Genomic DNA, 27,117 nt, shown 5'->3' with positions numbered 1-27,117 from the left:
AATAAAAAAAAATAGACAAAATTTGATTTCCTGAAAATTGTATCCGCTTGTATGCCCCATTTTTTTTTGTGCTGCCCCCAATTTCATCTCCGAGATTGAATGGGAATTACTCTAAAGAATAGTTTCGTGAACCATGGCAGCTGTTTATTGCAGGGGAAACACACGGACAGTGGGCGTTTTTCTTTGTTACAGTTTTCTACCTATATACACAACCTTGCGGAGCAGACTCCTTCAAGGCTGTTCTATTGACCCCGTTTGCTCTGCTGCATTCCTAAGACAGTAGACAAGACTTTCTTGGTTTGTAAAATTTGTGAGTTTTAAATTTCATGCAAGAAATCTCCTTCTCACTCTAGATATGTCAACGAATACTGCATCTAAAAAATTCGAAACCAAAATTTGCACTTTGTGAAAGAAAAAAAAATGCCAAGAATATATTGACCTGTAGCAAACCAATAAGAACAAAATGTAAAACCAGCCTTCAGCCACGTTTTCTTAACTCGGCAGCCTTTTCACAAGGTTCAAAGGAAAATATATAGTATAAAACGATTTCCTGAAGTTAAAACAATGAAATTTTGTAAGAGTACTAGTCATGAAATTTGTTGAGCATACTAAAAATAATTTTATGCAAATACATCAAGAAAAAAAAAGAATGTTTGCTGAAAGCCATGTTCACTGATATGAAGATATGAACATCATCTAAACAACCTCAAAAAGAATGTGCCAGATTCTAAAGCCGAGTAAGCTCATCACTCTAACTTGCCGCAGATGATTGCCTGCAGAATTTCTTGTGGATAACCATGCAAGGACATGCTGACTTGTAGGAAAATGTGGTGTGTTGAACAAAGTAGGAACAGAAGTGGAAGAGTAACTTAGTTAAGAGGCAGGTTAAAGACATACAACTATCTATTTTTAAAATATGACAATCCAAAGTGGGGGTGTCGGCATACAATGAAAACCAAAGCATGGCACCATAAAAAAATGCGAGATAAATGAGCTATCAGGGATGCTACAGTGTGGTTGCAATTTTATGTTTGCTTCGTGGCTCTACCCAGTAGCAATCGGCTATTCTGCGTGCTTGTTCAAAAATATTTTTCATTTAATAGTTTTGCTTTCAATTGTGCGCTCAGTGCTCAAGGGAGTGCCTTTAGTTGACTGAAGGGCCGCAGTTTCAATCGCAGTGGCACCGCCACTCGGAACCATAGAATGGCAGCGCTTCCGGGAAGTGTCTGTAGCTGATGGAAGAGCTGACACCGCTCACACATAAGTTTCTCTTTGCCTTTGTTTGACACATTTGACGACTGCCAGCCACATTTTACCAGTTTTTAATGTAGTAGGTACTTTGTAAATCGTCATTTGTGCTCAGGGTCCTGTAAGCATAAGGTGCTCATTTGCGGCTACATTCAAGATGGCTGTCATTCTTTACGCCAAAGAAACGAATAACTGCACGCTGGGCCGCAAGTTCTATGTCTCGGAATGGGTGGTACAGGCAGGCGTGACGGCTAAATTGAGGCAAAATTTTCAATTGTTCCATGCGATGTCGTGATGCGGCTGTTTGCGAAGTGTGCGATTTCGAGGGCTGACGACATGGTGTGGTTGTTAGCGAAGTGGGGGATTTTGCTGGACGGCAACGTTAGAACACCCTGCTGTGGGACCGCCGCAGCGATGACAACAGCAGCGCTAGTGAGGACGAGGCGCAAATGTGGACGAGTACTCCAGTGACTAATATATTTTCGTTTTATAATGTGCCCATGGACACACCTTCCCCCCCTTTTTTTCTGACGTGCAATATGGGGGGGGGGGGGGGACTTATAATCGAGTAAATACTGTGATCTGGACAGCTCTGCATAACAAGATACTGCCAAGACGACTTGCTGGTTTTCTACAAATTACAGCGCAGGGTTGCGTGTAGAAGTAGCCCACAAGCTGAGGCCACACTATGGAAATATACAGGTTCCATTTACATGGAAACAAAATGTCACATGGCTACAAAACAAGAATTTGGCATGAAAGACAAGGAGATGGGGGCAAACCTGAAGTATAAGCTTAAAAGGACCTGGGAGTTGCCCTTTACAGCCTCTCGTTTCTCCCCTTACCCAGCAGCCCCACACCCTCCAAACACATCTTCCTGGCATTACCATTTTAAGCGTTACGCAGCAGTTAACCACTTCCACGTTGAACAGAAATGCCCAGAACTACAACTCATTTTGGGAGATATACCAGTGGAATAGATATTCCTTTGCATAATAGGCATACTTATTACACTTTTTATGCCCTTTATTCACCTTTCAACGCATTGCTCAGATCGAAACAGACAAGCAGCACAAAGCTGGATCTGTTTGCAGACTGAAATTTAACTGATACTATAATACAAGCTCATGCACAAATGTGTCAGGCATTATGGCTGAAGAATTAAAAAAAAAATGCTCTTTACCATGTACACATCGCTCAAGAAGCCAAGTATGTGCAGTGCTTTCTATTCCTATTCTTGACAGCACACAAAGTAGAGTTGCACTCAGCATGACATGTAACATGCAGATGCATTGCCAGCCTCTTTCAGGAAGCAGTGGGAGCCAGTAGGTGGTGGTAGAAAGTTATGCATACAGCTGGTAATGGAGAGAAGGTTGTCTGCAAAGCATAGTTTGGTTTGAGGTTTATAGAAGCTGAATCCACCATGGTACAGTCACCATTGGTGACTCTGGTAGTATCGAGCGCGACTGTAGGCTCAAATCCTTATTTTGTGAAATAGTGCAGTGCTTTGGTATTCAATAGCTGGAGGTGACGCTGGCCAAATAGCCGATGCCAGCCCTAGCCTTCAAAATTCTGCACGGTTTCAGTGATAAATGGTGCACTAACCTGAGATCGGCCCAGGCTTGTTGTCTCTTGCGTGCAGATTCAAGTTTCCTGGCATGCGAGGAAAGGGATGCCCTGAGCTGGCCAACCTGCACCTGCTCGGCAACAGCCTGTTCCTCCAGGCTCTGGCCAAAGTAGATAAGACGTGCTCCCTCTCGTGCACGGGGAGTCATGGTCTTCAGTAGCTGTGCCAGGGATGACGGGGACTCGTGGACCAGTGCTCTTGCTGGTAGTGGCGGCCGGAGGGCCTTGTCTTTAGCCGAGGCTGTTGCTATTGGACTTGCGGCTGCAGCCCTTGCTGCAAAAACACAAACAGTGGCACCACAGTTGCGACTATGCATTGTTACCTTAGATGAAAAAAAGAAAAGCCGATCTCTTTGGTGCCTCTCAAGGGTTAGCCCCTAGGCTACAGCAAGTAGCAGACAAAGATCAAGAAAACATTAAGGGTTGGACATCTAAATATTAGTAATTTAAAAGACCCTCTGGATAGTTCACAGTAGATACGAATTTCAGAATGAAATGAATACACAAAATTCTCTGGCTGCAGTGCATTGTGTACAATGTGCAGAAGTTCCATTAGAACCAAACACTCTTCCATACCACTACGGATGACACAAACCTGCAAGCTGTGATCACACCCTCGAGCACTAAGTGGTACCCGGACATCGCAGATTTAGTGACTGCCAATCATGCGGCAAGCACCATTAGATGTGAGTGGTGGCACGCGCTTGCACATCGGTGACACTGCGAGTGATTGGTGGCGCACAGCTATAAATATTAAATCCTGGCAGCCGTGAGCAGGTTTCCTGTGCTTCTGCATACGAATTTTGCTTGGTTTTACTGATACGAATTTTGAAAAATGCTAATTTTTTGGCGACCCTTAGAGATCCATATCATCGAGATTCTACTATATATATGCATACATCAGAAAGATGTTAAACATACACTGTGCCGAAGGAATAAAATTATAAGAAGGGCACACACACCCAAGCATGAGCATGTCCTGTGACTAATATCAACACCACAGTACATACATTGAGCCTCTACTGGATATCCACCACAAAAGTGCCATGGATTGATGGCAGTCTGTGTCATCAACATTAAAGTAGGTACAAGCACGAAACACTTGCAGTGGGGCAGAAAAGCATATGGAAACAAACAAACAAAAACGGTATGGGAGGCCACAGATCGCACAGTATTATGCAGAGAAAGAAAGGACCCCAGCCAAAAAAAAAAAACCCTGCCAGATAAGGTTTTTATCAAAGGATTCAGCCATTGGCCTATGCATGTAGAATGATTACAGTTTTACAATGTCAAGGTAGTGTGAAATGGTGCATAATGCCCAAAACACTATTTAGAAATGCCATACCCATGTGGCCTGTCTCCTTGTTCTGCAGCTGCCGAATCACAGCTTTCAGCTGCAGCTCTCTCTTCTTGGCAGCCTTCGCTTGAAGCTTCAGCTGGGACTCTCTGCCCCGCAGTGCTTGCTCATGGGCGTCCAAACTACACAAAATCGGAACAGCCACTGCGTTATATGGAGTGCAAGTAGGTACACCCCCAGATTCTATAGACCACTAGTCGTAAAGTGATTGTAAGCCTCTGAAATACTGCAAATTTAAGGGCCACAAAATTAGCTACAGCAAATTAGACGAAGTTTCTTTTTTCATGAATAATATGCATTAAGAGCAGGAAAAATATGACTGATACAACTGACAGCACCACCTCCGAGTACTGAAACTGAAAAAGAAAATGGCAAGTTGCAGGTGCTATCCGTCCTCGTAGAGGCCACGAGAATGCCTCTGTTCCCGCCACCAGGAAATGAACCTTCGATGACACCACTGGCATAGCCTTACAGGTGCACTAAAGAAGAATCTGAACTCACCTTTTTACCCCAGGAACTCTATACATTCCGGGCATTCTTAGAAACTTTGAATTATTGTCCTGTGCAGCCGATTGCCTTAATTAAATCGGATTAAATGTCCCGGCTCCCGCCTTTTTTTTTTTTAACTCAACGCAGTAGGTAGGAGGAGTCAACCAACGCGTCAGCCAGTCCCGTGGCCGCTTGCTGCTCTGCCTTCGGCGGAGTGATACGTAAATCAAAGAGTCCCCATGTATTTTTATTTCCGTGGGCCTAATTTGCAGCTATATTGTCTGTGACTGAAACTGTTCATTCACAGAAACCTGAAAAACAAAATAAAGCGAAAGCGCAGCCGTCACTGGACTGCCTGAAAGGCACTCCACGCGTTGGTTGACTCCACCTACCTACCGTGATGAGTTCAAACAAAAGCCGGGAGCCGGGGCGTTTAATCCGATTTAATTAGGGCAATCAGCCACACAGGACAATAATTCGGAGTTTCTGAGAATGCCCGGAACGTGTAGATCGAGTGCCTGCGGTAAAAGGACGAGTTCAGATTCCTCTTCAGTGCACCTTTAATTTTTATTTTTGATGAGGAGGGGGAAAAGTGTGCAAGTTTATGGCAAAGGACAGTGTGGCGACATTTTTGGGTGAGGAACGTAATGTGGTTTTGTTGCTGCTAGCACCCAGCAAACTATGCCTCAAATTGCATCTTTTTCATGCATGTTCATGCCAATGGGCAGCTACTGCTCCTACGTATTCTTGCCCATTGCCTCAACAGTGCACTGTTTAAACAGTGCCTGTGGGTGCCAGTGGTGGCATGGCTGAAGCTAAGCATAATAGGTGCTTAAAAGTTAAGTGGGGAAGCTGGTCTTCGAAAAATAATTTATGATATAGTCATGACTGAAATTTTCAGCGAACATGTGTTTTTGTGTGCTTATTCCAAATATGCCATTTAATTTCGTGTACAACTAGTGCTTGTGCACTTACGTAGTGTGTTATGAATTTGGAGAGAAACTAAAAAATTTTGCTGCAGGAAAATTGCTGAAATTAATGCCATTGGTTGGGATTGGCATCAAAGAGTGCAATAAGGGTAAAATTATCTTGCCTATCGTAGAACTTGAGTCAAAGGGTTTTGAAGTTGCCACTCCAGAAACAGGAATATGAACAATTTTTTTACCATTTCTGAAGTGGCAACTTCAAATCCACACACCTTAGGTTCTATGATAGTTATGATAATCTCATCCCTAAAATTTGTTAAAATTTCTGACGATGATGAATTTTTTTTATGGTGCAAGGGTATCTGTGGCCAAAGAACGCCATGGCACACGGTTTTTCTCCTTCTCAAGGTGGGGTCAAAGACCCATTTCCCAAGCATTTCACCCTATAGAAGCCGAGCACCAGGCAGGGAAAAGCTTGTGCCCATTGTATCACCTTGTTAAAATTTCTCTCTAAAACCTTACACTTCATAGTAGTGACTTCATTAATAATTTTTTTCTAGGACCAGCTTCACCGCTTAACCCATCGCATATATTAACACCACACGAACAGTGCCGACTGCCAACCCTCATAGCTCATCTCAGCATGCTGATCAATGTCTCCAGATTTTGCACGGGGTGTGTATAAAGAAGGCAGAGTTGCAGCCCGGGGCTGAATCCACGAGATGGTTTGCTTCCACGCCGGCTTTTGTACACAGTACATGAGTTGTCAAGAAAGTGAAAGCAAACTAGTGAGCCGACCATCCATGGAACCGAGAAGCTGACGGTCGTTTCAATGTAAACATGGTGGTTACGTTTGCCTCCTTGATTGTTGAGTGATCGTTACTGGCAGCCGAACGTGCGTGAGGGTCCCTTCGACATGTCTGATGATGCTTCTAGGCGGCATTTCATTCTTCTGAGGGGACTAGCACACCTGCGGTGCGCCGAACTACAGGACCAACTCGAGCCGCAATGACAGGAAAGAAATGTCATCTGCGTGCTTCGGTTTTTTGTGACCCTAGGTTTACACGTGCACGTTAGTGCTTCGGTTTTTTGTGACCCTAGGCTTACACGTGCACGTTAGCAGGAGGACATAGGGCACTGCTCAGCATGAGCGTGCTGACAGCCGGCTTATACCTGCGATGCGTGCAGAAAATTATGGAGAAGGTGCAGTTGAGAATCTGCCTGTGCCCCTCTGAGTGTCGCCACGCATGCCCGCTGAGAAGAACGTAGAAAACAGCGCTGTCACTGAGCTCTGTGTCATCAAAATTTTCGCAGGGTGCACGTTATAGGTTTTCTTATTTGAGAACTTTTGCTGTTTCACTGCAGCGATAGCAGAAAAGTCCACAACGTTCCACTTATCAGTGGTCTCTTGCCAGAGCTGCACCTCCTTGGTCAGCTTGTTGAGTCCAAATGAAATCTTTACCTCATAACGCTGCTGATCTTCACTGAGCCATACTCCCTTTCTTCACCAAGTTAATTATGAGACACGGTATGTAGCCTAGTTGTGTTTGCGTAGTTGTAAACGAGCTCTTGTTTTCTTGCAGTAAACATAACCTGGATCAGTTGTATTAACATTCATCTCAGGAGTGCGTAAAAAAGGACCGCTGCACGCTTCCAGCTAAAACTAGCATTTTGAATTACAATACAATGAGTTTTACTGGCGAGCTGGTAGAGGCATACATCATCAGAAAAAAAGTAGCAGCGAATGCTTGCTTTGTTTTATGGGGTTTAACGTCCCAAAGCGACTCAGGCTATGAGGGACGTCGCAGTGGAGAGCTGCAGATAATTTGGCCACCTGGGTTCTTTAACGTGCACTGGCATTGCAAAGCATACGGGTCTCTACCATTTCGCCTCCATCGAAACGCAACCGCCGCGGTTGGGATCGAACCCGAATTTTTCGGGCCAGCAGCCGAGCATCATAACCACTGTGCCACCACGGCGGTTTAGTAGTGAATGTGGCATCCAGGCATCCATGGTGGACAGCAAGGTGCTATTTGTGGATGCTACGTGAACTGCAACGGCACGTTACTTTATATGCTGTCTCCTGCTCGTCTCATTTCATGTCATTAGGTGCAGTGTAAATGTTCTGTGATAGTCAAATTAATATTTAGTCCACAAGCGTCTTCGTCCCGTGTCTGTTTACGAACACTGCGTTTTTTCTGCATTTCATGTTCACCAACTAGTCCAACTTCAACTATATTGCTCCATGAACTGAAATAGCAGCTCACGCTGGTGCAGAGAGTTGTGCAAACTCAGACGGCAGCCTCTGCATGCCAGAATTGTCATTGGATCATACGAAGATGACAGCAACGAAAGTTCTGCAGTACCATAAGCTTTCTGCGCAAGTTCAAAAATGAGTGGCGCCCTTGTGCAAACACACACAAAAAAAAGCTCGCGTGATCACAGATTGGCTGCCGTCACAATGACGTAGTGGAAAAGCCAACCGGTTCACAAGCAAACTGTTTCATGGATTCGGCCCCTGTTTATGTTGCAGCTGCGGCTTGGCCACTGGCAGTATTCATGGGCAGTCTTTGTCAGTTGTGGCAATGTGATAAATGTGCAGCGGCTGCTTGTCGAAGAGGAGAGTGCTGCTCGCAAGCCTACCTAAGGCTTGTGTATAATATTTTGTTTATTTGCAATGCAGCAGTACTGCTACACAACCCTTTAAAGGGAACCTGAAATGATTTTGATGAGCATTTTCTAGTGCAACAGATCTGTAGAAGTGGTCTTTGTGGGTATTCGAGTCAAATTTGAAAGCTCTGCGTGGACCCTATAGTTTAGGAATAATTTTTAGAAATAGCTGCTTGCAGTAGCTTGTAACTGACTAAGGTTACACACCTCACAGCATGTCCCCTACACTGATGATGTCAGTAGGCAGATGTGGCAAGCTTGAAAGCTGGCATTTCTGCCCACTGACATCATCGGAGAAGGAGACACAGGATGAGGTGTGTCACCCTAATCGGTTGTGAGCTGCTGCGAGCAGCGACATTAAGAATTATTTCTAAATTATAGGGTCCACGCAGAGCTTTCAAATTTGACTTGAATACCCACAAATACTACCTCTACAGATCTGTTGCACTAGAGTATGACCATCAAAATCATTTCAAGGTCTCTTTAAGTACACTCCAATCACTATTTTTATGAATATGTAGTTTTTGTCTACCTCGCAACCTTTGCGGAGTTTTGGTTCAGCAAAGTATGCCCTTGCTCATGTACTGAGAACTTTGAGATCACCAGAGAACCTGATCAATGGCCATATACAGTTTGCCTACTTCAGAATAGCAGCTGTAGAGCACTGCACTTTAAACTAAGCAATGCAAGCCAGCAGCAATGATAGTCCACTACCATTCATCATTGTTCATGGTACTATTCCTGAAGGCTCTTTAACAGTCATACGAGCCAACAGAACTACGGCAAAGACAACAGTGGAGAAGATGCATAACAAATCTCTTTCTCCTCACAACAGTGAAACTGAGCACATGATAGGCATTTCACAGAGATAATATTCACCTCTGCCATTTCCTTTCTTGCCTTAATAGGTTTTACAAATGGAATGTCTTTCACTGCTAAATCCAATGACATGCCTTGTAGCGGAATTCATAAGAAATGGACGTTATTCAACAAATTTGGGGCTTGGAAAAATATTCTGCAGTCCTGGAGACACATTAAACATAAGTACATTGACTGCTGATAGCATATGTCGCAGCAGTGAACGAGGCTTCTTATATTCCAAAGGTTCCCAGCTACTCCTGTTTTCTTGTCTGCACCACCCTCGGCGGAAACAGCATTCTAAAATAAAACAATAAGCTACCATTAGCAAAAAAAAATGCTACTAGACATAACTAAAAGCGCACCCTTCCACTGCAGTCAACAGCAAAATGACTGCAACTCAAGAACTTGCCATCATATTCACATGTTGCTGAACTGCGTGGATCTTGCCACTCCAAAAGGATCTAATTAATCAGCTAACGCAGTGAGCAGGCAATTCAGAGATTATTAGCTGCAGAGACTGCTTGATAGAAGAATTTCAACCAATACTAGCAACACTGTTAAGACTCACTGCAAGATTAGGTTAGTCATATTCACATGTTGCTGAACTGTGTGGATCTTGCCACTCCAAAAGGATCTAATTAATCAGCTAACGCAGTGAGCAGGCAATTTAGAGATTATTAGCTGCAGAGACTGCTTGATAGAAGAATTTCAACCAATACTAGCAACTCTGTTAAGACTCACTGCAAGATTAGGTTAGTCATATTCACATGTTGCTGAACTGTGTGGATCTTGCCACTCCAAAAGGATCTAATTAATCAGCTAATGCAGTGAGCAGGCAATTTAGAGATTATTAGCTGCAGAGACTGCTTGATAGAAGAATTTCAACCAATACTAGCAACTCTGTTAAGACTCACTGCAAGATTAGGTTAGTCATATTCACATGTTGCTGAACTGTGTGGATCTTGCCACTCCAAAAGGATCTAATTAATCAGCTAACGCAGTGAGCAGGCAATTTAGAGATTATTAGCTGCAGAGACTGCTTGATAGAAGAATTTCAACCAATACTAGCAACTCTGTTAAGACTCACTGCAAGATTAGGTTAGTCATATTCACATGTTGCTGAACTGTGTGGATCTTGCCACTCCAAAAGGATCTAATTAATCAGCTAACGCAGTGAGCAGGCAATTTAGAGATTATTAGCTGCAGAGACTGCTTGATAGAAGAATTTCAACCAATACTAGCAACTCTGTTAAGACTCACTGCAAGATTAGGTTAGTCATATTCACATGTTGCTGAACTGTGTGGATCTTGCCACTCCAAAAGGATCTAATTAATCAGCTAACGCAGTGAGCAGGCAATTCAGAGATTATTAGCTGCAGAGACTGCTTGATAGAAGAATTTCAACCAATACTAGCAACACTGTTAAGACTCACTGCAAGATTAGGTTAGTCATATTCACATGTTGCTGAACTGTGTGGATCTTGCCACTCCAAAAGGATCTAATTAATCAGCTAATGCAGTGAGCAGGCAATTTAGAGATTATTAGCTGCAGAGACTGCTTGATAGAAGAATTTCAACCAATACTAGCAACTCTGTTAAGACTCACTGCAAGATTAGGTTAGTCATATTCACATGTTGCTGAACTGTGTGGATCTTGCCACTCCAAAAGGATCTAATTAATCAGCTAACGCAGTGAGCAGGCAATTTAGAGATTATTAGCTGCAGAGACTGCTTGATAGAAGAATTTCAACCAATACTAGCAACACTGTTAAGACTCACTGCAAGATTAGGTTAGTCATATTCACATGTTGCTGAACTGTGTGGATCTTGCCACTCCAAAAGGATCTAATTAATCAGCTAACGCAGTGAGCAGGCAATTCAGAGATTATTAGCTGCAGAGACTGCTTGATAGAAGAATTTCAACCAATACTAGCAACACTGTTAAGACTCACTGCAAGATTAGGTTAGTCATATTCACATGTTGCTGAACTGTGTGGATCTTGCCACTCCAAAAGGATCTAATTAATCAGCTAACGCAGTGAGCAGGCAATTTAGAGATTATTAGCTGCAGAGACTGCTTGATAGAAGAATTTCAACCAATACTAGCAACTCTGTTAAGACTCACTGCAAGATTAGGTTAGTCATATTCACATGTTGCTGAACTGTGTGGATCTTGCCACTCCAAAAGGATCTAATTAATCAGCTAACGCAGTGAGCAGGCAATTCAGAGATTATTAGCTGCAGAGACTGCTTGATAGAAGAATTTCAACCAATACTAGCAACACTGTTAAGACTCACTGCAAGATTAGGTTAGTCATATTCACATGTTGCTGAACTGTGTGGATCTTGCCACTCCAAAAGGATCTAATTAATCAGCTAACGCAGTGAGCAGGCAATTCAGAGATTATTAGCTGCAGAGACTGCTTGATAGAAGAATTTCAACCAATACTAGCAACACTGTTAAGACTCACTGCAAGATTAGGTTAGTCATATTCACATGTTGCTGAACTGTGTGGATCTTGCCACTCCAAAAGGATCTAATTAATCAGCTAACGCAGTGAGCAGGCAATTCAGAGATTATTAGCTGCAGAGACTGCTTGATAGAAGAATTTCAACCAATACTAGCAACACTGTTAAGACTCACTGCAAGATTAGGTTAGTCATATTCACATGTTGCTGAACTGTGTGGATCTTGCCACTCCAAAAGGATCTAATTAATCAGCTAACGCAGTGAGCAGGCAATTCAGAGATTATTAGCTGCAGAGACTGCTTGATAGAAGAATTTCAACCAATACTAGCAACTCTGTTAAGACTCACTGCAAGATTAGGTTAGTCATATTCACATGTTGCTGAACTGTGTGGATCTTGCCACTCCAAAAGGATCTAATTAATCAGCTAACGCAGTGAGCAGGCAATTCAGAGATTATTAGCTGCAGAGACTGCTTGATAGAAGAATTTCAACCAATACTAGCAACACTGTTAAGACTCACTGCAAGATTAGGTTAGTCATATTCACATGTTGCTGAACTGTGTGGATCTTGCCACTCCAAAAGGATCTAATTAATCAGCTAATGCAGTGAGCAGGCAATTCAGAGATTATTAGCTGCAGAGACTGCTTGATAGAAGAATTTCAACCAATACTAGCAACACTGTTAAGACTCACTGCAAGATTAGGTTAGTCATATTCACATGTTGCTGAACTGTGTGGATCTTGCCACTCCAAAAGGATCTAATTAATCAGCTAACGCAGTGAGCAGGCAATTTAGAGATTATTAGCTGCAGAGACTGCTTGATAGAAAAATTTCAACCAATACTAGCAACTCTGTTAAGACTCACTGCAAGATTAGGTTAGCCCACTCAGTTTAGTTTATAGGGGTTTAACGTCCCAAAGCAACTCAGGCTATGAGAGACGCCGTAGTGAAGGGCTCCGGAAATTTCGACCACCTGGGGTTCTTTCACGTGCACTGACAACGCACAGTACACAGGCCTCTAGAATTTCGCCTCCATCGAAATTCGACCGCCGCGGCCGGGATCGAACCCACGTCTTTCGGGCCGGCAGCCGAGTGCCATAACCACTCAGCCACCGCGGCGGCTAGGTTAGCCCGCTCAGTGACCATCATTAATTTAGTGAAGTTAAACCTTGCAGCTTCAATCATATGCCAAGGAAGAACACATGCTGCATTCCTTTTTCTTTTTTCAGAAAACACTGTTTGGAAGGCACCAGACGCACCTTAGTTTCAAGCTGCTAACTTGATGCCGAAGGTCCTCAACTTCTTGCGTATCTAAAGTTTCTGCCTGGACTGAGACAGATTCCTTCATCTGGAAGTAAAAGGCACATCTGCATTTGTCACCATAATTCTAGCCTGTGTTAAAGGAGATGCAGGAATCAATATCTAAATGCAGAAATTGAAAATAACACACTGTGAATTCTCAAAAAGAAAATCTATAGAAAAGTCCCAACCAAATTTTATAATCACCACCTGTGTTATGTCCACTGGAGGACAAAGGCCTCTCCCGAAGGCCTCTGGTTATCCCTGCCGACTTGCTAGCCGTAGGTACCCTACCGAAGGAAATTAATCTCGCCTCCCCGTGCGACATTCTGCTGTCCCCCAGTAACGCCGTGTAGGAGCTGAAAACGAACTTAGGTTGAAATTAATGAAAAAATTTTAACCCAAGAAATTTCAGCTTCCGTTTTATTATCAAGACTAACAAGGCATGGTTTATCCGGGGTCATAAAAATGCTTTGCAAATGCTTTGACAGGTACCGTCAGATTGGCATCAGCCTTGCTTTTCTGATACGTTTAGTCGGACACAGCTCGAGAACGAAGCGAAAGGTACCCCTCAAAGGAGACTATCGAGAACGGCATCGGCCAATTTTCATGACGCTGCAGTTAATCCAATTAGGCTGTGGTTATTCCCCATTCATCTGCCACCCCCCGCGATTTCGTGCTAGCCGGTCCAAGGGGATCGGTCAGGGGATAGGGGAGAATCTGTCAATGCTATCGTTGGAGAGGCTCCTTTGAGGGGCATTTACTGCTTCATTCTTGAGTTGTACCCGGCTATACAAGAAAACGACCCACTTTCTTTTAGTGCACTAGCACTAGGTGGGTCACTAGCAAAAAAAATTGCAGCACTCTCAGTAACTCTGGTAAGCTCGGGTAAGCTAAGAGGAATGTTGTGCCAGCTGCAGCCAATGGGAGGAAGCTTGGGTAAGCTCGGAGGTGCAGCAGAATGACAGAACATGAAAAGGTGAAGAGTGACAAACACGATTGTGTGCACATGTAGGTGCAAGAAAGAAGAGGTGAAGGATGAAGTCACCAGAGGAACATGCAGAGCAGCAAACGGTAAATCACGGATGAATCCAGTCCAACAGATTCTGAAGCCGAACAATGTGCACAGCGCTGAACAGCAACGCAAAAGAAGAGAATGCCAACGATTCCGAGGCTAAGATGCACATGTGCATCGATTTCTCTGTGCACTGCACACATTGTGAGGTACCACATTTGCACAAACATAATGCGAGTTTTTTTTTCCTTGGTTCATCAGTTTCAGAATGCCCCTCGCATTATATTTGGAACCAACGTACGAATTTAAGGAAATTTTTTTTTTCTCGGCCCTCCTTAAGATAGCTACAGCAAGCTTCACCATCAAGCTAGCAAGCTGCTAGGACTGCCTAGGGACCACGTGGTGCTCACGAGCGAAGGACAGGGTGGCTATAAACGTGAAAAGAATGCGGCACATGGCAGCATTTATTGTGACTGAATGTGCCATTTTTTAAATTTGTGTTTGTTATGTTGAATTAACCTTTGATTAATCTAACACACTGAAGGCAACATGGCAGAACAGACTTACGGGTGCCAAATATGTTGCCACGGTTACATCTGGCTACATTCTGGTCCATCACAAAAATGAAGTGTCCAACAGCATAATACAACTTGTCCTGCAGTACCCAACTATCATTGAAATTTTAATGTCCACTGGCTCTTTTATATCTGGTTCTGATTTGCAATCTTGCCCTTCTATATGAAAAAAAAAAAAGGGGTTCATTGATGATTGTGAGCTTTTGCAGCACTGAGTAACAAACGCAAAGAAGGGCTGGCCCAATTCCTGGCAGCTTATTTGGATGTTGGAAGGACCACATACTGGAGCAGACAAAGTTGCATAGCGTAGTTACTGGTTCAGCGATTGCTCATTCAGAAATGTGGATGCAAAACGAGATGAAAATTTTATGCCAGTTTTCCTTCACACTTTAAGTGTGTAGCCATGCATCATAACCAGTGCAAGCATTGCAGAAAAAAAACACGACCAGCGCACAGCTTTGGGTACATAAAAGTCCATAAAATACTGATAAAAACACCAACATTACGTATTTCAGTGGTATTGCATCATCCTGACTTGTCAACAGCTGCATCAGGTAACAGTGCACAAAAATCCGAAGAAAGCCATCAGAGCCAAGCTTGGCTTCCCCTTATCCAGCAATGCAAGCCTAACTGCTTCAAAGTCTCCTGTAGCTTTGCAGTACTAGAATTCAGATGAGCCAAGAATTCTTGTCTACAGCAATGCATATCAAAGCCAGTTGAGGAATAACAAAACTTAGTACCTTCTGATTATGATGTAGCCAAGTTCGGATTTCCGGAGCAGTGGTTCCACTCTGAAAGCTGGATGCGGCACTCTTGAGGCAAGGTGAGGGCACTTTTTGACTCCCGCTGCTGGTTGTAGATTCTTCAACAGGCTTGAGCATACTGGCCCTGAGAGCTTCTATGACTTTCCCTCGATAATGGTACCTTTGCTCAGGGTGTGGGTTATTTCCTGAAGCTGACATACAAGTTGAATATTCAGGGTGCTTGGGTGCAGAGTATGCAGATCCGCTCACCAAGGACTTTTGAAGTTGGCTAGTGCTAAGATTAGCAGAATACTGCGCAGATTCTGATGTGCTGACCTCCCGTGATGCTAGAGACACATTCACCTGCGATGCACAGTCACTGGTAGATGGAAGAGCTTGAACATCGCGGTCAACAGCAGCACTTCGAGGGATGCTGAGCACTGACTGAATCGACTTGTCACAAGAGGACTTGGGCTGCATACTTGCTTCTACCTGGCTGAACCTAGGAACCTGGTCCTCAGTTTCTGTCGCAGTTGCTAGAGTTCCCGAGGCAAATGTTTTGATTTGGCTGTTGGCCACACCACTGCTGCAAGACAGTAAGGGCGTGCTCTTACCGTCACTGATCAAGGTTTTGCTTCCTACAGATCCTCCAGAGGACTCAGGCAGACCTGCCCTGACAGCATCTCTGACAGCAGCCCACACCTTCCCTCCACGTGATTTGTGCCAATGGCTTGAGCTGCCATTGCCTGAAGGCGTCCAAACTTGACTCACCAAGGACTTGTCGATGCGACTACTGTCATTCATGACAAATGAAAGCCGTGTCGACTCCAATGTGCTGATTTCTTGCGACTCAAGGGATGAATTCACCTGTGATGCACTGTCTATTGTGAATGGGACAGCCTGAACTTCAGAGTCGGCAACTGCCTCGCTAGGAACACAGCTCTCGGACTGCATGGACCTGTCATGAGAACAGGGTGACACAGTCTGTACACTAACGTCTAGCATCACAAGTGTTGAAACCTGGTCAATTTCTGTTGCAGCGTCTAGCATAGATGGCATCGCCTGCACTCCATAGTCTGCAACATAACGATGCAAAAGACTCAGCTCTGTCTGCACTGTGCACTCCTGCACAGACAATACTGTCTGTGCTTCACAGTCTACAGCATCGATGGCTCTTTCTCTCGTTTTGCAGTTTTGCACCAATGAATTGCACTGCACAGCACAGTGATCTGGAGGCTCGGCAGCACTCACACCAGTCTGCCCACTTGTAGAAAGCCTTGGCTTTTCACAGCCATCTTCACTGTCAGTCTGACAAGATGCCTCAACAACAGGCACAATTTTCTGCGACATACTATCCTCGTGTGTCTGAGTACACGATGTCACAAGATGCTGGAACGCCTGTATACACTGTACATCCTCGGTTTGCGCAGCTCCATGAACACATAAAGGCTTTGACATTGGCTGATTGCAGGCTTGTGGAGTTCTTGTCAGTGGATTCAGACCAGGGGTGCCAGGAGTGCCAACGACAGGGGAGTGACCAGGTGTCCATAGAGTCGTCCTTGGTGTCAGCCTTGCACACTGTTTAGAAGCCTGCACACAGTCTTCTTCCTGATCTTCATGCGTGCTGCTTGATGTGGAACTGTTCCCGTCAGCCGAAGTCAGCATAGGGCTGGCATACACTGGGCTGAAGAATTCGAAACCGCCAGGTCTGTGGCTCACACGCTCTTGACATCGCTTGGATGTCAGCACTGCTTCGACACAGCATGCTTTCAGCTGTATTGGCAGAGGTAGTGTACTCCGCGCCTCGTCCAGCTTTCCCGATGAAACCGGTCGCCTCGACGTCTGCACATAATGGAAAAATGTGACATAACCACAAACCACCACCACACACTTTGAGCAATACAGTCAATGGTCCTTACAATGGATCCGGATAAAACAGACATCTGGATATAATGGACATTAAGAGTAATTCTGTTTGGTCCCCATACATTTTAAACCCAACATGCTTCAGTTTTATTGAACCTGGTTATAACAGACCATTGCTTATAGCAAACTAAATTTGTTGCAAAATTTAGTTAAAAACATCTTTTACAACCAATTTTTGTGTTGGGTTCCAACTCACCACCAAGCAATGCTTCACTTCACAGAGATGCTCCTTTCCTTGTCGAGCTTGGAGCCCCAACAGTCAACACTCAGTGGTTTGAATTCAGTCATCAAAGCATGACAGGCTTTCATAGTAGGGAGACAGAGCACTTCCTATCACTCCCACTCTTGCCTCTGTTACCTGCTCATTAGCTGAGCGTGGCTGGCAGATGGAGGTCAGATGAAACGAACACTTGCCATCACAATACGCTATTAAAAGATCCTTTTCAGTGGATTCGAAACACTTGCCAAGTTTGTTTCTCATAAAACAAAATACAAAGGGCAGGTCTAACCATTACTATTTACCTTCTGTAATGCGATTAACTTGTCGCACTGCCATTCACCCACTGCACTTCCATCCACCAACTGAACTACTATTCGCGGTCTCATAGCCCGAATTACGTTAAACACCCATAAACTCATAAACCATGAACTATTCACCGATACCACTACTTCAGCAAGGACTTCCACATTCCTCCAGCATTTTAGGACTTAACTTGAAGAAAGGCTCCCAGACATTTCTCCTCCAACCAACACCCCCCCACCAAGGCATCCTCAAATCATTTGAAAGTATTAGAAACTGGCACATGTGAACATCGCTTCAACAGAAAGTTCATGAGTACCGGCACGTGAGATGACCGTAATGCACTCTCCCGGTAATACCACTGCCTACAAATGTATCAGTGCAGTGCCTGTCATGCACGTAACAAAGCTTGCGTGCCATGGCCAGCTGTAATGCCAGGTTGCAGCCTCACTTTCAATGCGGAAGCAATATATGGCCCATCGGCAACGAAATCCGGCAGCATTGACCAGCAGCAGTGGTCTGAAAACCCCCCAGTGAGGTCACCATCGCCTTGCATGATGTCAGTAGTAGACCACAAGATAATGACGTTAGCAAACTTTCTTCCAAAGGTGCGGGGAACTGAACCAAGGGCCTTCAGATTGCAAGGCAAGCACGCAGCCCATAGGCCACGAAACCGTGTTGCTTCTTAGCAAACAAAGGTGCACCTGATGTATGAGTTTCCTTATGACTGTATGCTAATGAGTAGGTGTGTCATTAGAAAGGAAGGAATCTTTAATGAACCTCACAATAGAGCTCAAGATAAGGTAATACTTTCACAATCAAAGCCCGTAAGCATTCTTAACTGCCTTTCTTTCATAATTTTGCATGGCAACATTATTCCAATGCTCAATCATGCAGACATCAGGTGCGAACATTGTGGAGGTTCTTCAAGTCTTGGTCTTGAGCATAAGCTCAAAAAGTTTTACTGCATACAGCCCTCCTTAGGCAGTAAAGTACTAGTGGTCTATGTGTGCATGTGAATCCTCCACCCGCAGTGCCCTAGTGAACTGGGGTGGACCGAGGCACATTCCAGGCCCCTTCCAGACCCAAAATGTGCCTCCTCCAGAGCATCCTGCAATGGGTGCACCTCCTGAGCACTCTCACCAACTGGTAAAAATGCGTCGCCTCATACAAGCTTCCACCCACCATCCATCCACGTCCACTCTCCGGAAGCCCAGGGTGAGACCAAATTCAGAGACTAAAAGGGAAGGTGATCAATACATACAACCAATACTACTCAAGCAGATTTGTTGCATAATATCATATGATCCTTATTCACCGCTATTCTATCTGCAGTTCTTACAATAATGCTGGCCTTTAAGCCCTTGAACCAAAAAATGATGAATGGTACCCCTAGTGTCATTAGCTTTCCCTTCAATCAGTGTTTCTTTCCAGAATATTCTTTTTAGATGAAAAAAGCCTTAAAATTAACAGTCCCTTGAAGCTCACTTGGCGTGTATACAAGAATGCACAGTAAACTGCACGACTAACCAACCACCAAGGGAGGCAGTCAATGACATTTGCTACCTTGCATCAGCTGCTGGAAAATCGTTGCCAAGTGATGACACCATTGCCGTAAAAAAAGAAAGGCAACTCCATAGCAGATTGAATCACTTAAAATTGGTATTCTAGTGCTTTTGCAGGCACCAAGGAATCCCCATGTACACACTATGCAGATCTGACAATGCACTGCTGGAACAGCTGTATCACTGAAAAATTGCGGCAATCTGCCCCATCTGTTCAAAAACATGTGCATGCACGCACACACAAATTTTGGGACTACTTGTGGACCAACACTTTAAAAAAATTTGAAATCACTTACATTGCACATAAGACGCTCCTGTGTGGTCAACTCTTTCAGCTCGTCATACTCTTTCTTCATAAGCATGAGCTCGTTCTCTAGAAATTTGATCCTGTCAAAAGGGAAAAAGAGTTGTGTACAGTACTTACAAGAACAAATGAGAAAATTAGATTTAATTCAAGAGCATCATGCATGCACATGAACAAGCACCCTCTGGTCCCTTGACTAGTGTCCTTCTGGAACTCCACCTTAGCCCTTTGGAACTCCACTTCAAGTTCAATACAACACTGAACACAGAACAGTGAATCTAACAGGCCTCATCAGAAGCACATAATAGAAAAGAACACAGACATAAATGACCACGGCTGGGAAATGATGTAATAGTGGTTTGGCAAATGGTCTGCCTGCTGGCATTCTTCCCAATATATTTTAGATCAATAACGATTTCAACATGCTCACCAAATAAGTGCACAGTTTTGTGTGCCGAGTGTTAACGATTATTTCTGCCCTCAATAAAATCTGTTGGCGCTGCTTACAGCATGCCTTGACCCAAAAGGCAGTGTGTGACTGTGCACAGATTGCAATGAAATCAAAGCAAGTCATGCCTGTTTTGCTTAATGCCTCATTGATGTGCTCAAATTTGCGAAACATTGAGATAAAGGCAGAGTCAAGCCACATCATTGTTTCTTGCAGGAAAGTTTTCCTAGCTCATGTTCCTTTTCATGAGTGCACTGCAGTGCACTTCCAATGTTGTTTTTCAAATGCATAAGCTTAACAAATATGTCTCATTTAAGTAAAAAATTATTAAGGCAAACAGTTCTCCTACACAATTCTTCCTCAACTCCACCTTTATGCCTAAACCTAGGAAATACAGTGGAAGTTCGTTAATTCGAACCTCGATAATTCAAATTTTTGGATAATTCGAACTACACTACATGGTCTGGCCAAGCTCCATAGAGATCTGTGTATTAAAAATCCCATTAATTCGAAAGCGAGTCAGTTCCGCTATGGATAATTCGAACTACACGCTTCTGCGTCTGAGCGGCTTGGAACACAGCACGTGGCAAAAAAAAAATAAAAGCACCTCCGCCTAGTTAGAGGCGGCGCGCGTCCTAAACGGGGACAGAAGATGAAACCAGATAAAACCGTGGAAGAGTGGGTAAAGCCTAAATGGCGCCATCACCGGCGCGGCGGCCGGCGGCGCCGGAGGGAACGGGTTGGCGGGCGCGGTGGTGGCTGCATACCCTCATTTCCGCGCAGCCTCCGAAACTCGCAACTAAATACTCGCTAATCCGAGCCCTATTAATTCAGAAATACGGATAAGTACTGCTGGCGCGGTCCCAGCCAACACCCATGAAAGGCTATGACTTCGGACGGGCACTACAAATTACATGGGAAAAAAACTTTTTTTCTTTACGAGTGTCGTCCATCCTTCCTCCCAACAGTCGCCAACGGAAGCACGTGGTTAGCCGGGATCATGACGCCGGCTTTTAGCATTGCCCGGCTAGAGTGTTCTAGAACCTTCTAGAACACTAGCTTGGCGGTCAGCCGCTGTCCGGAAGCGGCCAACGTGGGCTATCAGTGCAGACCAATCAGGGCGCGACAGCGTCCGACTTCCGCCCGCTTCTACAACATGGCCGCGCCTGCCAAGGCCGGCCTCTCCCTTGACTACGAACTCGTCATTGCCGCTACACTGTGCCTCATGTTCACGGCAAAAAAAATTCGCACAAAGCTTTCGCTTTGTCTGAAGATGCCCGCAGCACAAAATTTTAGCGATGAAACACGTCAGATTTTCAGAATGCTTCTGGATTTTGAAAGCTGCTAGGCTTAGCCACTACGCGTCAGTTGATGTCAGGAAGCGAGAGAGGTTCAAACAGGTTAACTAATATTTTGGTTCAGAAAGGGGTCACGAAGAATAATTCGTCCTCTATGTCATCATTGAATAAATAATAGCTTAATTGTAAATGCACAGCTGTTCTTTTCAGCATTTTACTAAGCATATAAAATCACGCCATTTCTAAATTCTGGCGGCAGCGGTCTTGCAGTAGTTGGCCGTTTTTGGCGTTCCGCCGTGCCGCTCAAAATCTGCAGCGGCAAGTTCATTCCATGTGGGTCGCCCTAAATACGGTACATATGCCGTAATGCAAATGGTTCTTGTCAGTTTTTTCGAGGCCATTCGATAATTCGAACATCCGATCATCCGAACTTTTTTCCGGTCTCGTGAAGTTCGAATTAACGAGCTTTTACTGTGTATCATTAGACAATCTCAGTCCTATATCTCTCACAGCTGCATAGGCAAACTATTCAAGCATATCATGCTGCCAAGGCTGCAACCGCACCTTGAAACCATCAGCTTTTTTGCACACGCTCAATTCGGCTTCTGACCTCCACCTTCTGGCACACACATGCTACACCTCAAAGAAACCATGCTAAACAATCAGACACACAAACACTCTGCCAGAGCAATACTGACATTACACATACGCAAAGCCTCCGACAACGCCAGACACGACCGCGCCGTATCCACATTAGCAACAACAAACTGTGGCAGGCACACATGGAAATTTGTACAAGCATTCCTGATGAAAAATTTAGAGAGAAAAAAAAACAAACACAAAGGCCGATAGCATTTGTCTGCATTGTCCTGCCCATCTTCCGCGCTTAATTTACACTATTTTTCATCATGAACGTTTACCAGCTCGCCCATGTTTCGGATGTACAAGCATTCTGCTCCCAGCGCACGACAACATACACATTGGGAGCCCTTACATCAGCTATCATTCATCTGCCCAACCGCAGCGTCAGTTGTTCCATCCCTTCTGCTAATCAACACTGCCATAATACTGCTAGTTAAACTACAGCAGACTCTCAATAATTAGACTTTTTGACTAATTCGAACAAGTTTTGGTTAGTAGGCTACCGTATATACAGGCATAATGATCCCACTTTTTATTTCAGAAAAGTTGACATCAATTTTGGGGCAGGGTTTGTTACGTGAGAAAAAAGTTTCAACAGATATACATTTAGGAGAGTCAAAATTTCATATCCGTTATGTCCATCCACCCATCATCAACAAAAGCACACGGTCAGACGCGTTCTTGTCACCGGTGTTTAGCATCATTCTCTTTGAAAGCTGTTTGCTGTATCACAGAGTGATCCGACTATTTTGTGACAGCCGGTGCCAGCAAATCACTGTAAGAAAAAGCGAACATACTGAACGCCAGCCCTTAATGTCAGGTGTGCATTGTTTACACGAGGTTGAAAAACAAAACATGCAGGACAGTGAGGCTTTTCGCTCCTGATCTCAAGTTCACCAAAACACTAGGGGGTCTAAAGGTCCTGCTTCCTTCATAGCATTTCAGTGTAGAGGATGTTTCATAGGGTTCTGGTTTAAATGCTGGCCGCGGTGTCTGTGGTGGTGGCGAAAAACTTTTCTTAATGTTCAAAGAGAGAGCAAACTGCTGCGCTCTATTCCAATGCTACAGCGCCCGCCAGCTTTCTAAGCATCGCATCTAGTAGCGCAGCCGGGAGTACAGCAGCGCACCAAACGAGCCACTGCCGCCGGCGCTTCTGTCAAGGGTGCACGTCTTGGCACTGCCAAAATGCCTCATGCCACCCCCCCACACCCCTACCCCTAAAAAGACTGCCGAAAATGCAAAAATGTGGTGTAGCCTCATGACGAAACTCCATCGCACAAACATTGAAAAGCTCGTGATGTGTATGCAGTGTTGGTGTGCTAGAAGAATAAAGCGGACGTAAGCGAGAGGAAAGCATATAGGCATTGCAGAACGACGATACTGCTTTTAAAAAGAAAAAGAAAAAAAAACGACCAGTGACGTGCTTGCCAGTTGGCATCTGAAAATGGCGCGGAGCTGAGTTAGCACAACCAGTGAAAGTGTGTGCCGATAGCCGCCGTCACCACGGGCTAGCGGTTGAGCTCAGAAGCCGAAACTGCGCAGACAGGCTACCTCTCTTTTTCAATCATTCCTCTCTTTCTCTCAAAACAAGCCCCTCGACTACCATACCATTGACACTACAGGCAAAGCTGCATCATGTACCTTCCTTCTCATTCCACACTTAGACCACTAGACAACTTCAAAACAACTCATTCCCATTCCCTCAGTTTGTCCACTTCTTCCACCCCACCCTCTTCTCTCCATAGCCCGTTCCCCCATACAGTCACCACCTCTGGGTGTGGCCACACCCAATCTGTTGTGTTTAGTGGCTCATAAGCATATAAGGCTATCATGCGCCAAGCTCAACACCCAATCTGTGACCTACCCATTCACTCACCCACTTCAGCCGCCTAGGAGACCCCCTTACTGATTACACAAGCCAGCGCACAGCTCAAGCTGGAGGGCAAGGCTACAGGGCTCTTGGGCTGAGAAGCCCTTTAAAAAGGTTTTTAACTTGTCTTTTAAATAATGTTTATTCTCTTTGTTTCCCTTCAAAACCCTAGCTGCCATTCAATATCCACTTAAAGCTGGTATATTCTATGGCAGTGGTGGTGACCAAACTCATGACGAGATTGGTCCGATGGACAGCAGAGCAGACCTTGAACTAAACTTTTTTTTTTCTTGAAATACCTGGACAATGCCTTTTTTGCTACTCTGACGACATGGTGCTTTCAGTGCACCACAGTCATTGTTTCGCAGCTGTAAGCCACAATAGCACAGAGGACACGAGGGAAAAAGCAGCAGTTTACATGAGTAAGAAAGTCAAACATGCAACACTCAAACAAAAAAGACCACTTTCAGCTTCTCCCAACCAGTGAAATCCCTGCACAGGCCCTTTAGTTCCAGCACAAGGTACTCACTTCTCAGCACAGGCGGCGACATTGCAAGTCTGCAAAGCAAAAGTAATTAAGGTCACTTGAACAGGAAATTGCACACTGACAAATTTGCTTAGGCAGCTTTCATCGAAAAAAAAAAAAAAAAGAACGGAAAAACCTGCCCCCAAAAAAAGAACTAAAAGCTCACTTAATACACATGTTGCAGGGCTAGCTGGTGCTGCATGTTTTCTTTTCTGTATCATCTTAAAATGCAGCGCTGGATTACTTTAACAAAAAAGTTAACAGTAGCATGAAAGCTTTTAAGCCTCAATAATCACCTATTGCTAGAGGTAAATTTGTATAGAGAGTGTTCTAGTGCAACAGCATGACGCTGCATGTTAGACGTGACGCTCTGCAAGCACTATAGAATGCCATGCTTGGCCGAAAGAGAACCATGCTCGCAGTTTGTTGGAACTGCTGGCAAGCAACCTTAGAACAGCATTTGCACCAACTGCTGCGAATGGACTGCACAAAGCACAAACGTTTGAAATTGCCATTACTGCCACCCTGCGCATTGCAATGGCAGCAAAAGGGTGCAACAATAGGAAACAAGTCTCCATTTCTACATAAAGGCGCTACTTCATAGCAGCCCTGCCTCTATCTGGTGTTTTTTCTTTTGGTCTCTAGCTCATCGCTGACCTCTGATGAGGTACTACCGTATTTACAAGATTGTAAGTCGACCCCCCCAAATCACATTTCCGAAAAATAAAAAAAAACTTCCGAGGTTGTTTCAGCTTGGCCTTGAATACTTGAACGTGCTAGCATTATACAGCGGCCGTCGTTTAAAGCCAGCCGCTATCGGCTGCCGTGCGCAGGCGTGCCCATGGGCACAATCCAAAACGAAAATGTATTAGTCACTGGACTACTCGTCCACACTTGCGCCATCGTCTTCACTAGCGCTGCCGTCGTGATCGCTGCTGCGGTCCAACAGCGTGTCGTTCTAACGTCGTAGTCCAGCGATATCCCGCACTTCGCAAACAGCCACATCGTGACATCGCGTAGAACAGCTGAAAATTTTCCTCATTGCAGCTGCCACACCTGTATCACCCGTTGCGAACGTCGAACTTGCGGCCAATTTTAAAAAATAGGCCGATTTACAATCGTGTAAATAAGGTATGCGCCTCATCACAAAGGTGAACTTGTCACTTCCAGGCTGGACCAGTTCGATACCTCCAAAGTACTATATGATGTACGCAGCTAAAAAAAAAAACTGAAAACAAATTAAGCTAGGCTATATCAGTTTATTACAGCATTCCAATAAAAAAAGAAGAGACTTTCACTCAAAGCAAAGCTTTTAAAAGCTAGACAAAGCCGAATAAATTAGATACAGGTATCACTGCAAGCAGCCATTTTCACAAGCAAACTGTGGTAGCACCGGTACACATCAATTTGTGCGTGGCCTCCGAGGAAAGGCCATGCCGCCATCCTATTCCATTCACAGATCACGGAGTCCATTATAGTCTCATCATCATGAATTGGAATAGAGCAGCAGGGCTGCTCTCAGCTAAGAATTTCTCGGCAAGAATTTCCTGCCACACGAAAATCAACAAAGGCATAAAAATCCAAAATTTATTTTTATCAAGAAAAACTGGACGGTGCTGACACCACTACTGCAGTACAAAGATTGTCTTGACTTGAGCATGCCAGTCACAATAAAGTCTCCTTAGATGCTAAGAGGAAAAGAAGAGTGCATACCTGAGGAGTAGGTTCACTGCCTCCCAAGAGCAAGGCAGCTGACCTTCGGGTTTGTTCTTCCCTTTGAAGGTGTTTCTCAAAGTCACTAGTAGAGATGGCTGCAAGGAGAGTCAGAAAGCCATCTGCATACTAAAAACCAAGAGATTTTTTGGCACAAACTAACAAGCTCATCTCTCCCAGAAGGTGAAGAGAAAACAAAAGCGCTAGAACTTGTTTAGAAGAACTTCTATTTGGGCTAGATGGTTCATTTCGATCCAGAAAGGAAAACAGTAGCGCCGAAAAAACACATACACAGTAGAACGACGACTTAGGACAAGCGCTAACTTCATCTGACTTTATTCCTTGAAAAGCGAGCAAATATACAGAAAATCTAGGCATGCGCAGACAGATATCTCACATGCGATCAACAAAACTGTTCAAGATAAGAAATCTCAGCTTTAACAAGGTTCACAGATGAATCACTGACACACCCTTTTCCTTTTTTTCTGATGTGGTACGCCTCTAAAACCTCTCGTGCCTTACTATCACCGCTCCTGCCCAGAATCTTTATCTCATCAAGTAGCGGTTCACACTTTTTGCAGTGTTTGCAATTTTCCCCAGCCGAATGTTCAGCCGCTCAGTGACACACCTTGCACTCTGCGCAGTGCTTGAGTAGATGTGCCCCTCCTACTTCTTTGAGCAAGCGTGCATGCGCTGCTGCTTGATCATTGATGCACCTGCCCATTTGGCCCACATAGACCTTCCCGTAGGTCAGTGGTATCTCATAGACCACACCGGTGCAGCACTTCACAAAGTGTTTTCCATGTTTTTTGCTGCAACCATTCCTCTTTCCATCGCTGGCTACGCATGCGCACAGCTGAGCAAGCTTCCGTGGAGCCGAAAAGACGACTGGCACGCCATGCCTATTTTCCGCCTTTTTTATGTTGTGGGCGACCCTGTGCACATACGGAACAACTTCAGGTTTCGCAGCTTGCTTCTTTTGCTCCGATGGCCGCTTAAACATGGTGCCCTTGACTTTTTGTAGG

General features: G+C 44.5%; 2 protein-coding genes across 2 annotated transcripts in view; both read right to left on the bottom strand.

Moving 5' to 3' along the window:
* The window catches only part of Atg4a (Autophagy-related 4a), a 181,436-nt gene that overhangs the window by 67,892 nt on the left and 86,427 nt on the right, over positions 1–27,117 (bottom strand). The gene's annotated exons all lie outside the window — the stretch shown is intronic.
* Positions 1–27,117, bottom strand: part of LOC144125494 (uncharacterized) — a 60,330-nt gene that overhangs the window by 1,328 nt on the left and 31,885 nt on the right. The window contains exons 14-20 of the mRNA XM_077658932.1: positions 26,093–26,190; positions 24,383–24,411; positions 19,588–19,678; positions 15,278–17,122; positions 12,908–12,996; positions 4,220–4,353; positions 2,854–3,148 (exon numbers count right to left, since the gene is read on the bottom strand). Of these exons, the coding sequence (XP_077515058.1) occupies positions 2,854–3,148; positions 4,220–4,353; positions 12,908–12,996; positions 15,278–17,122; positions 19,588–19,678; positions 24,383–24,411; positions 26,093–26,190 (2,581 nt within the window). The remainder of the gene's footprint in view (positions 1–2,853; positions 3,149–4,219; positions 4,354–12,907; positions 12,997–15,277; positions 17,123–19,587; positions 19,679–24,382; positions 24,412–26,092; positions 26,191–27,117) is intronic.

The sequence above is a fragment of the Amblyomma americanum genome, chromosome 3 (genome assembly GCF_052857255.1).
Source record: "Amblyomma americanum isolate KBUSLIRL-KWMA chromosome 3, ASM5285725v1, whole genome shotgun sequence".
In the NCBI taxonomy this organism is placed as follows: domain Eukaryota; kingdom Metazoa; phylum Arthropoda; class Arachnida; order Ixodida; family Ixodidae; genus Amblyomma; species Amblyomma americanum.
This window is presented reverse-complemented; position numbering and strand designations above follow the sequence as displayed.